Raw genomic sequence first — 11,978 nt, forward strand, 5'->3', positions numbered from 1 at the left:
ATTCTACAACAGTGTTATTTGACCAAAGGTTTTTAAAATATTATATTATAAAGTTATTAACACTTGAACAATGTTAAACCAATGGAGTTATAGATTTGACGCATTACATGTTTATTAACAATGCACTTGTTTTATTGCAAAACTTCTGAAATAATAATGTTTTAAAACATAAATAGAATGAAAAGGTGTCCCATTTTCCCCCACCCTACTATACTAATATTATTTTAAAATAATGTTATTATAGTAGGTATGGGCACCAACATTGTTAACACAAGGATGTATAGCAACATACTTATGTTTTAAACACTCCAAAACATTAAGGTTATTAGGTATATACGCACACTGGTGTTGGGGTCTAATAGGACCATTTAAATCCTTACAGAGCAGTGGGGAAAATTATAATAGTTTAGTTTTTAATACAATTTAAATGCATGTTTTCCACCATCAATGCAACCCACCTGTTTGTATAGTAGAGCTTGGTAGATGGGCCAGCCAGTTGGGGTTGTTTGAACATGAACGACGATGCTTTGGTGCGATTGGTGCGCCTGGCTGTAAGGTTAACATTAACCATTTAATGGAGTACTATGGACATAGGCACCTATTTTTTTAAAAAAAGGGGTGACCTTTTCACCTTATCCCATTTTATTACTAGTTTAATTAATGCAATGTTACCAAATAACTTGTTGTACTATGGACATAGGCACCTATTTTTTTAAAAAAAGGGGTGACCTTTTCACCTTATCCCATTTTATTACTAGTTTAATTAATGCAATGTTACCAAATAACTTGTTACTCTGTGTTCCCATATTTTCTATGCCAGTATAATGTATGCGTATATATGGCGTAAGATGGATACCATTGGAATATAATGTAATTTCCCACACCGATGTTAAACAAATAAAATTGTTTTAGAATTATGGGTACACGGTTTTCTATTTGTATAAATGTTCTTGGTTTAAAACAAAATGAAATTATAAGCAAGAATAAAAGCATGGGCGCTCTTATTCCAAGCTATTGTATATAGTGGGGTGGGGAAAGATGGGACAACTTTTTACCCTTATTTTTTCGTCCCATATAGTAGTAAACAAAGAACAATCAAAGAATTATAAAACCGTATCCTCACGACTTCCATAGACTGTTGTCAATTGTTTAAAACAGGATCAGGATAATATGTGCTAAAGGTTTCCCATCTTCCCCCACCCTACTATATATATGAACTTAACACCCCATACCCTGTGTCTCATTTTATCTTCGTTTTCTCTGTTAACAAACTGGCAACCGAGCGTTCTTGGATTTTCTTGCTCAAGTAAATGGCTTTCATCCTCTGAGCAAACGGAATGTTCTTTTGTTTTGCTTCGCGTGGTCATTCTATGAGCTCTGCTTTCAATGTCCCTCAAACTATTTCCCTGTGCGTTATATATGGTCTATAACTAACTAACATATTATAAGCTGCATAGGCGCCAAACCTGGGGTGGCAGGGTAGGCAGACCAACCCTGAAAATATCTGAACTGCTTTTATCAGTAAACAATACAACTAACAATGTGAGTTTGTGACAATATTATGCGTCTCACTGACCCTGCCTCCCCTGTGTTTGTTTAAGTTTGACACCTATAGTAATTGATCATCTAAAAAACTTATAAATTTCAATGTATTATGATTTTACCTGCTATTTCGTTGATAAAAAATTCCAATCATACTCACCTCAAAGTACTAATAAAATATAACAGAATTCAAAAACATCTTTCGAAAAAATGTAAACAAAATCAATCAAATTTACTTCTTAAAAAAAAGAAAAATTAATCCCAAATAAAATCACCTCGATTCCAACTGATGTGCTCGACAGTTGTTTCCTGGATGAATGGATGCTTGAGTTAACATTCTTATGCTTGTGGGTGCTAAGTAAGTTCTCTGCTGATCGTGAACGACGTTTCCTACTCAGGTGAGAGCTTGAACTCGTACTTTCCTATGATATGAAGGTACATGGTTCAAGGCTTGGTGCTGCTACTATTGTGGATATAGGGGCTCTTGGGCAAGACAGTGGCTATTATCTCACTAATGGCTTTTAAAGTGTAAGCCATACAGAAAAAAAATTACCCACAAAGTTACATACGTAACTCGTAAGGGAGCATGAGGTGTATGAAACATAACACCCGTGTTATAACGACTGTCATTGCCCCACTAAGCGAGCATAAATGAGTTACAAACGTGGTAATCCGTAAGCGTGCATGAGGTCTTTTACACATATGGTGCCTAAGTAGAACCCCACTATCTTATAACCCCCAACCTCCCCACCACACGAAGCAACTCACAGCGGATGAGATCGGTTGTTTCAATGGTGTCTGGCACCTCCTAGTGGTCGGCCTCCCCTCGCGCCCGGTAGAAATAATATTCTTCAGTTGGCGTAACCTCTCATCCTTCACCCACATCTTCTCCTGCATCTCAGCTTGCACACTGCGGACTCGCTTGTCCTGGTACATAAAAAAGAAAGACAAGCATTATTATGGACCTGGGTATTATCTAGGGCTGTGAATTTTCCCATTTTTGTTTAACCGTTAACTGTTCAGTTTTAACCGGGTAATCGATACAAGTGTAGTAATAATAAAAAGCGTCTTAGTTATCGCTTTTTTTTTGTGAATTTAAAGGCAATTTACAATGTACGTATGGACTATGCTTGCAATACATGCGCGATCAACCGTTAACTTTTCCACAGCCCTAGTATTGTCTATAATTGTTGTCCATAAATGCTTAACTATGCTTTTGTGAAAATTTCTCATTATAATTTTTTTAAAAAGTAATACTTATAACGAAAGCTATTACTATTCAGTGCACACCACGTACTTGCTTGTCCTGGATATAAATGTAAAGACTCATTTTTATCAAAATTGGACACAGACAGTTATTGCAGGCCGACCGTACGTAACTTACACATTCTTTCTCAACATGGGCCTTAGTATTCGCCACTGCCCCTTTGATCTTTGATTCTAATCGCCTTGTGTCCGAAAGACTCGATTTTAATTGAGATTCTGCCTCAGATAGCTGGAATAGAAGGTTGGTTTAGTGATTTTTAAGCTTGATGGCTCGATGCTGCTACCATTGTGGGCGTATGTGTCATTGGGCAAACACTTAACAAGAATCGCTCCAACCTAGTGGTCACTGATGGGTTGTCTATATTATGAGCAGTACAGAAAAAAATCACTCACGAAGTTACATACGTGGTTATTCGTAAGCTGGCACGAGGTGTATGAAACAGAACACCTGTGTTGTAACGACTGTCGTTGCACCGGCATGCGAGGATAAATAAGTTACATACGTGGTAACCCTTAAGTGACACGAGGTGTATGAAACAGAACACCCAAGTTTTTTCCAGCAAATAAAATATTGGTTTGCAAAATCAATGGGACAGAAGATATATTCATTATAAAAATAATATTAATTATTTTTAATTTAAACGGACTTGTTCTTGTAGTTGTTTTTTCTCTTTCTCAAAAACTTGTGTAGTTCTTGTTAGTACTTGGTTCTGTAAACAAATGATGTTGAAATTGCAACACATATATATATATATAGACTGTCGCAGCCAGAACAAAAAATAAAGGGGGGGGGGGGGGGATTATTAAAAAAAAATTTATTTAATTTTTTTAATTATTTTTTTTTTGGAGGGGGGTTTAAAAGAGGGGGGGTTGCAACCCCCTTAAACCCCCCTGGCTTGCCCCTGTATATATTTATATAAATATGTATAAACAGAACTAAAACTGACAGTTCCAATTTAGCAAATAGTTTGCTACACGAGCTGTAAATGCCACAGTGCTCTATTGATTTCAAACTATTAAGTCACCCTCGGCTCCTAGGCGGCACAGATTGTGTATAACAATATTTGAACTTCTGTAATTTCTATTGTAATTTATAAACAAAATGAATAGGAATACGTCAATACAATTTAACTCATGCACTGTAAATTAACTTAAAAAAAAACATGCACTCTAAAAAAGTAGTACAGTAAGATGGGGGAAGATGGGACACCTGTTCATTCTGTTGTTTCTTGGTCTAATTTGGTAGTTAACAAAGAAGATTAAGAAATCGTAACCTCAGGACTCCCATAGACCGTTGTTAATTGTTTAAAACACGATCGAAATATTTGGATATTATGTGCTAAAGATGTCCCGTCTTCCCCCACAGTACTATACATTTGGAAACCATTCTATAACAATTAAAACAAAAACTTTAGATATCTTACAAACTTACATAAAACAATATAAAACCTAACCTTCGATTCAAGCTTCTTAACCTGGCGTTCCATCTTGTTCACTTCTTTCCCCTTTAACCCTAGATCATTTTCGCAATCCCGTAACTTTTGTTGGAGTTCTTGGTCATGTTGCGACCCAGCGTTAAGATTTGTACGAAATAAACTTCCTGCAAATTATAATAAGTTGGTTTGTTATATCATCAAGTATGCTTACCACAAATAGTATATACATGTTCTTGTTTCTGTGCAAAGATAATAAAGTAAAGAAAATAAAGTAATGAACTGTTGTTTTTGATTTTGTGCAACAAATATTGTTTTACGGAAAAATTTTCTTTACCAAACATATATATACTGGTGTGGGAGAAGATGGGACAACTTTTTCTCGTCTCATTTAGTAGTAAACAAAAAACATTCAAAGAATTAGCCGTATCCTCACTTCCATGAACCGTTGTTAGTTGTTTAAAGCACGGTCAGGAAATTTGGACATTATGTGCTATAGGTGTCCTGCCTTCCCCCACCTTACTATATATATGGAAACTTACCGAAATGTTTTGCACTTCTTTTAATAGAGCTCATATTTTCAATGCGATTCTCCAACATAGATATGAGGAACGGGATAGTTCGATTGTCGGCGGAATCTACGACTTCTAAGTTGGGGAAAGATGGCCCAAGGCAATAATCCGTCGCTTCCCAATCTGACTCACCATCGTCTGGGAGTGAATCATATTTTTATTTAAAGAGAAGTAGCGTTAAAACACATTTATGGATAAAAGTAGTCTAAGTAAAAAACTTTTTCGATAAAAGGCACAACCGTTAAAGCCTAAACTAAGTGATTTAGCAAATGTAATAGTGTAAGGACAGCCGTTAAAACACGGAAAAATAGATTAGAAGCGTGGTCGTTACACTTAATATTGAATAAATACGAACCAGTAGTAGTGGCTGGGGTAAGAGCTGCAGAATCTGAGTCTGATGACGGGATTTGTGAGCGATATTTTGTGCGTTTGAATAATCTGTGACCTGTAGTATGAGTTGTATTAGGATGTGATTGCGAGTTATAACAAGACGACTATGTTCATATAACAGTGCAGGGAAATGCATAGAATTATAACACAGAGGACTATTCCACACCATATGTGGCTGCTTCATACACCTTGTGCCGCTTACAAATTTCTACATATGTAGCTTTAAAAGTGATTATTTTTTTGGGTTGACAAGTGGTTAACTTGAACAACATTGAACTGCAGTTAAATGTCTTGCCCAACGAAACATTAACCAATAATAACAGCAAAGTAAATACTTACTATTAGCTTCCTGGTTTAGTTGTTGGATCGCAGTTAGTTGTTTCTTCCGGTCTTCCTCACGTTTAGCTTTAGCTTCGAGAGCTTTCTTCTTTATACTTTCACGATCGACACGGAAATCCTCGGATCTTGCGACTTCAACTTGTTGAGCCATCTCGGCGAACTGAACAACGTGCTGGGGGGGAATTAATATGTTAGGAAACTGTAGGGTGTTGTTTTGCCTGGGTCGTATTAATGTATGATTACAAACTAACCTAACATAGCAATATAAATGTTTAGACAACAAAAACGAATGATGTTGCATTTACCACAATAACCAGAAGGTCCCCTATGTTTCCAAGTGTAACTGCATTTTAACAACTATTTTGTGTTAACTTTTTAATAAGATTTTAACGCAGGTATCAATTAGGTCTCTACTCTATCATTAGTAATTGACTACAACACTTATCCATCTTACCCCACAGTATTATACTACCATATGTCTGTATTATTACTATAACACATTACTTACAAGATTCTCGTCATGCTCAGCCATGTTGGGATTCAGACAAACCACCATCTTAACTGTCCCGTGGCCTTCGAAGTAACTTTTAAACAGATGTGTAAGTTTTGAGTTCCTGTATTTAATCATCTCGTTTCCTCCTCCTTTCTGGTTCTCACGCAGTTGTTCAAGACACCTGTGTATCATGTGGGTGATTATTCATGTGAACGGAGTATCAGGATAATGTGGGTAATGTTTGAAGTTATAACACGGTTGTACTACTACTGTAGCACACCATATGTGATGGCTATTAAACCTCAAGCCTGCTTAAAAGTTACTAAGTATGTGTGATATAAGGTGACTATTGTTATAATGTTCAGCAGTTCAGGGCAAAACAGTTGTGTAACATACATGTTCTGTTTCATACATGTATATGCAACGTGGGGGTAATTGGCCAACTCTGGCCTAAAACCCAGGTCCCAGGACGTGCCACATTGCCACTCATAAACAACAGCAACACCCCAAACCCCCTTACCTCCTCAAAGTCATGAGCGAGCTGTTAATATTCCCAGCTTCCCTTAACCTCTCCCCACCGGCTCCTGTCCGCGTCATTCTTTCACTACCAGCCAAGTCAACCAGCGATAACTGGCTCGCACAAATCAAACTTTTTTCCTGTTAACAAAATTACAAAAAGTTTTATGAATTTCTAATTGGGCCATAGATAAGACATTTTGTTTTTTTGGGAATATTTTTACCACATGAACCTTTACAGTATATATGTGGTAGTTAATTCAATCTAATTCCAAACCACATACAAATTGACAATTTATATGAATTTTGAAACAGGTGTTGACAAAAATGCTCATAAGTTTTATTTTCATAATTGGTAAAAGGGGGTTCTTACAGTTGGTTTTATTTAAAAGTGGAAGAGGCATCACAGTATTTAGTATTTAAATTCTCAAGAAATAAAAATTGGGCCCATGATTGAAAATAATGTTTCGGGTCAGGATTAAAATAACCCCACAAATACCTGCAGTAAATCCTCTCCCAGTGGATCCAGAGGTGCTTGAACAAGCCTTATGTTCAATATACTGTGTGATCTACTGGATTCAGCATTAAGTTGTGTATGGGCGATCCTACGCCTTTCCTGGCCTGGAGAAGGTGAGTATTGTTAAACAAATGAAAATACCATAAAAAATAAGGACCTTTTTTTAGTCTTGACAAACTGCATACAAAACGTCGGCAATACACTTTGTTTAATAACATACAAGCCGTTGAAAAATTATTTTTCGAATCTAGGATAACTTGGTAACAAGATTTTGCTAAATTTAAAAACCATCGAGAAAATTTTTAATCAAATCTTGTTCAATTTTTATCCAGAAGATCAGTTCTTGTAAAATTATTAACAGAACAAGAATGCGAAACAAAAAAAATAAACAAAATAAAACAAGAATACAAATAAAAAAACACCAGAAAACGGAACGGTAAGTAACGCACCTTGTTGAAAAACTGCAAATGCTTCTTCAGTTGAGGTGACTTCAATCTGAGATACCCCGTAAACAAACATATTCTTCTTCTTGTCTTCACGCAATCGTTTCGACTGTGGTGGCCTATAACATATAATCATAGTAACTATACCAATATATATGAAAATATGAATATAACTATATAACTATACCAAGTTACCAGACTTATCCAACTTGCATGACATTTATTTAAAAGACATAGAGTGGTCCAACAAGGTTTATATTATACTTACATATAATTTATTTGGTCAATTTATTTACCTTTTTGTGGTGGAAGAAATATAAACACATAGATGTTCTGTTTCATGCACCTTGTGCCCGCAAGTTACCCGCATGTAACTTAATGGGTCATTGTTTTTATGCATGGTTGACAATTTGAAAAACTCACCACTGATCACTAGGTTGGAGTTAAACATAAATCTTACTTTGGTCTTTGAAATGGATCCAGTTGTACTTCCCCCAGTAAATCATAAACATAATCATTATATATTTCCACGTACGACACAAATACTGAGTATCTGCACTCAGGGTTCACATTTTCCGATTGACAATGTTCCAAGTCGTATCTCAGGTCAACATTTCTGTGACGCATCCTGGAAAAAGATTTAGGTTAAAGGCTTCAACTATTTGGGTGAATATTTAGTTGAGAAAACAAGTTGCCACGTATTTAACTTATTTATTGTCGCGTGGCGGGCAACGACAGTCGTTATAACACTGGTTTTCTGTTTCATACACCTCGTGCCTGCTTACAAGTTACCACGTATGTAACTTTGTGCGTGATGATTTTTATCTATGACTAACAATTTAAACAGCCCATTAATGACCACTGGGTAGTATAACAAGTTAAAGTCCAACGCTACGTACCTGCTGGCATTCTTCGGCGTCAACTGGGGCAAAATTTCTCGTTCTTGTTTTTCTAATAATGCCTCAGCTTCAGACTGGACGCAAAACCCATTCATTCCATCGGGAACAAAAACCTAGAATTTAAATTCAGTAATTCTTAACCCCTTGGTCACCATTTGATTTGGTTGGTTTGTTTAACATGTCTCAAAACATAACGAACTAAATCTAAAGCTGCCACAAAGCAGAAGTAAAAGACGGCAGTTTTTGAGTTTCCCTACTTAGTCAAGCTCTCAAAGTGTTTCTAAAAAGTTTATGGAAGTGTAAACTGCTTTACTTTGAGCCACATAGTTAAAATATTTCTTATTTTTAAATTAGAAATTTAAACTGGGATAAATCACAACTTCGAAGCTCCTATTGCAGTTTGCAGATTGTTAATTTTAACCAATGCTATAGATTGTTTTTAGGGCAACAATTGATCTACCAACTTACATATTTAGATGCTTGCACAGGTTTAGTTGAATTAAACAGCATATCCAGACAACGAGGTAGAAACCCTGGTTCTTCTAATGAGCCTGTCATGGTGTATGTTTTGCCTGAACTAGTAACTCCATATGTGAACAGCAAACCTGGGATAAAAAGGGAAGTTTAGAACTATGGTGGTAACTTAAAGAGATATAACATGGATATAACATAAGTACATAACCTTACATAACTTCATAAGCGTTATATTTTAATTTTCAACTTAATTTAGGGTGACTTTGTAATAATGCACATTCATCATTGAAACATAGGAAACCTCATTGATTAATGAGGTGAATGCAATATATTTAGGACACTTAACAGCAGAGTAAAAGCTGTTTTAAGGTGCAACACTGAGGTGCTAAAAGACTTATAGTTCTTAGTATGATATGCAAATGTACCACCAGTCATGCAAATAGTATGCCAGTGAAAATTAACTAACTTTAACAAAAACTCCACCATGAATAAAATCTACGAACCATTTTTCCCTCGTATCAAGTCATCCACCATAGATTGCGCAACCGAATCAAATAAAAGTTTTTGCGAAACTTCTGCAGCAAAAACTCGCGAAAACTGACATTCAGTCTGGAATAAATAAATTTCTGTTAAAATACTGAAAATACTTTGTTCGCGAAAAAGAAATACTCTGAGAGCTTGACTAAGTTTGGCAGCTCGAAAAAGCTGCGTCTTTTACTTTGTGGAAGCTTCGTGTCAGTTTTAGCTTCATTTAATTTCATGGCCCCATGGGTATACTATAAATATTAATAGTAATTTCATACTAAAATATAATATTTGTCACATGTATTTCAAGACATAAGCATGCCAGAACAACATTTAATTCCAATAATGGCATTCACCCAAGCCTATCCAAGAAGCAGTGACATGCTACCCACCACTTCTAAGAGAAGGCTTATATTGAACCAGTTTTAATAAGACACTTCAAAATCTTGAATAAGAAGCTCTTATAAACAAGTTTGGCTTACCACTTTAGAATCTGCGTTTGCACCCACTAAATGAATAGTTGTGTCATTAATTACTTGAATACAAGCATCTTGGTTGTCGACTGTTTTGTTTCGGATCCGTGCAAACACCTGAAATTAAAGTGATTATTATTAACTTAGTTGAAACGTTTGTGATGAACTGAAATTTACATTAATATTATTATTTTACATTATACAAGGTTTGATGATCGATACTGAAAGGCGAATATGCAAGACATTTTTAACACACATTGCGCCAACCGAATGGTCACTAATGGGTTGTAGCACCCTGGGTTTAAAGGTATTGGGCCACCTCTGGCCTAAATCTCAGGTCCGATGGCGTGTCCCACCATAGAACCTCACCCATATAGAATAGAATGTGCATATACAATGTTGGGGTAATGGGCAACTCTGGTCTAAATCTTAGGTCCCATGGCATGCCTCACTGTAGGACCTCACCCATATAGAATAGAATGAGCATATACAATGTTGGGGTAATGGGCAACTCTGGTCTAAATCTTAGGTCCCATGGCATGCCTCACTGTAGGGCCTCACCCATATAGAATAAAAACAACATTCAACAAATTACCTCAACGGGATCAGTTTGTGCGTTGGATAGTTGGGAATTAAACTTACGGGGAAGTTTCCGTCTGAATAAACATGAAGAATAATAATTAGGTTAACCAGTTGTTAACACTATATGAATACATATTATATGTTAGATAACGAAACTTTTTCATAAAAACAAGAATATAAAAAACAGTTCCATTACCCCAAAACATAAAATTAAAATTTTTATTGTTACTTTTAAAAAATGGCTGCCACACACTTTGCGGTAATTTTATAGGACTAAGCATATCATAAATTGGTATACAATACAAAATCTATATAATAAACGCCAGCACAACGCAAACTATGAAATAAAGAAGAAACTTACTGAGGTTTCATGGCTTTGTTTAAAATCCTTGTGGCAGTGAAACAACTTAATCATTAAACAAATATAATATTTTAATTAAAAGCTCTGTGAAACAAAATTAAAGCATTAGAACAACAATATAATATACAAAAAAGGAATTTTTGGGACTGAAAATATCATTAAATTTTTAACTTTTTTTACAAATATTTATATTTCTACGTCGTACTAACGCATTTTCTGTTTAAACTGCAACTTCTGCTACACAAATTCTACACTTAATAAGTACATACTTGAAAAAAAATAGCTATTTAGACCGTAATTAGACGTACACACCAAACAACCATGTTTGGAAATAAAATTCCTTTTTGTTTCGATTCCCGCTGATAATCGTAAATCTGGTACCCGGTCAGCTTTTGCACTATTGAGAACAAGAGAGCAATCTTAAGAAAAACAATTCATTTGGTACAAAAAGTAGCAACATTTATATATCAACAATGAACTTTCATGTTTGTTCTTGCATGGTGTAGCAACTTTACTTATGACGTATTGCGGTTATTATATTCTGTATATCTCATTGTCGTGTGTTTGTATATGTTGGTGCTTTTTTTTCGTTTTAAATATAACTCAATCTTTGCTACCGTAATAGGTGCGATAAACTAATATATATTTACAATAGAGTAGCCTACTCTGTGACAAATTAGACAGCCTATCAGTGTTACCCACAGCCGTTTAAATGTTTAAAACATGTTTATCTACGGAGACAGTGTTATTACTGGGTTGAAAAGTAATCCCTTGAAGACGCAATTACGTCATTCTTTGAAGTCACGTATGGTGATCTGACGTCACTCTTCCATGACGTAACAATATCCTGATATCATACCATTGGGCAATGAAGCAGATAGTAGGCTACAACCGGTTAATATTTTATTTTTTCAGCAGCACGTGTAGTAGTTACACAAAACAAATTAAACGTGATGACTTTTATCGGAACTTCTGAAAAATAGAAACAGGATTAAAATATCTTCATAGTTTATGTGGCTGGCGTTGGTGGAAAGCCACTACGGCACGACAAGCCCCCAGCCAATGGTAGTGGGTTTCTACTCTGGTGAGAAACCCTTTGCTGGATAGACCTTACCCAAGCAAGGTTAAACAAACCATTAGACAAAAATAGTAA

At 35.7% G+C, this 11,978-nt stretch overlaps 1 protein-coding gene across 2 annotated transcripts in view; it reads right to left on the minus strand.

The window, feature by feature from the left end:
* The window catches only part of LOC100187303 (kinesin-like protein KIF23), a 14,382-nt gene extending 3,455 nt beyond the window's left edge, over positions 1-10,927 (minus strand). The window contains exons 1-21 of one of the 2 annotated variants that reach the window (XM_002124619.3): positions 10,826-10,927; positions 10,478-10,538; positions 9,892-9,999; positions 9,388-9,493; positions 8,879-9,015; positions 8,411-8,523; positions 7,972-8,139; positions 7,518-7,630; positions 7,051-7,172; positions 6,556-6,692; positions 6,051-6,216; positions 5,543-5,714; positions 5,169-5,258; positions 4,784-4,951; positions 4,263-4,408; positions 3,456-3,518; positions 2,927-3,037; positions 2,311-2,469; positions 1,818-1,964; positions 1,233-1,406; positions 459-549 (exon numbers count right to left, since the gene is read on the minus strand). In XM_002124619.3, the coding sequence (XP_002124655.2) occupies positions 459-549; positions 1,233-1,406; positions 1,818-1,964; positions 2,311-2,469; positions 2,927-3,037; positions 3,456-3,518; positions 4,263-4,408; positions 4,784-4,951; positions 5,169-5,258; positions 5,543-5,714; positions 6,051-6,216; positions 6,556-6,692; positions 7,051-7,172; positions 7,518-7,630; positions 7,972-8,139; positions 8,411-8,523; positions 8,879-9,015; positions 9,388-9,493; positions 9,892-9,999; positions 10,478-10,538; positions 10,826-10,836 (2,563 nt within the window). In that variant the 5' untranslated portion in view covers positions 10,837-10,927. The remainder of the gene's footprint in view (positions 1-458; positions 550-1,232; positions 1,407-1,817; positions 1,965-2,310; positions 2,470-2,926; positions 3,038-3,455; positions 3,519-4,262; positions 4,409-4,783; positions 4,952-5,168; positions 5,259-5,542; positions 5,715-6,050; positions 6,217-6,555; positions 6,693-7,050; positions 7,173-7,517; positions 7,631-7,971; positions 8,140-8,410; positions 8,524-8,878; positions 9,016-9,387; positions 9,494-9,891; positions 10,000-10,477; positions 10,539-10,825) is intronic. The other variant, XM_018816067.2, reaches the window with a different exon arrangement.
* Positions 10,928-11,978: the final 1,051 nt, after the last annotated feature.

Source organism: Ciona intestinalis, unplaced genomic scaffold (genome assembly GCF_000224145.3).
Source record: "Ciona intestinalis unplaced genomic scaffold, KH HT000133.1, whole genome shotgun sequence".
Taxonomy (NCBI): Eukaryota; Metazoa; Chordata; class Ascidiacea; order Phlebobranchia; family Cionidae; genus Ciona; species Ciona intestinalis.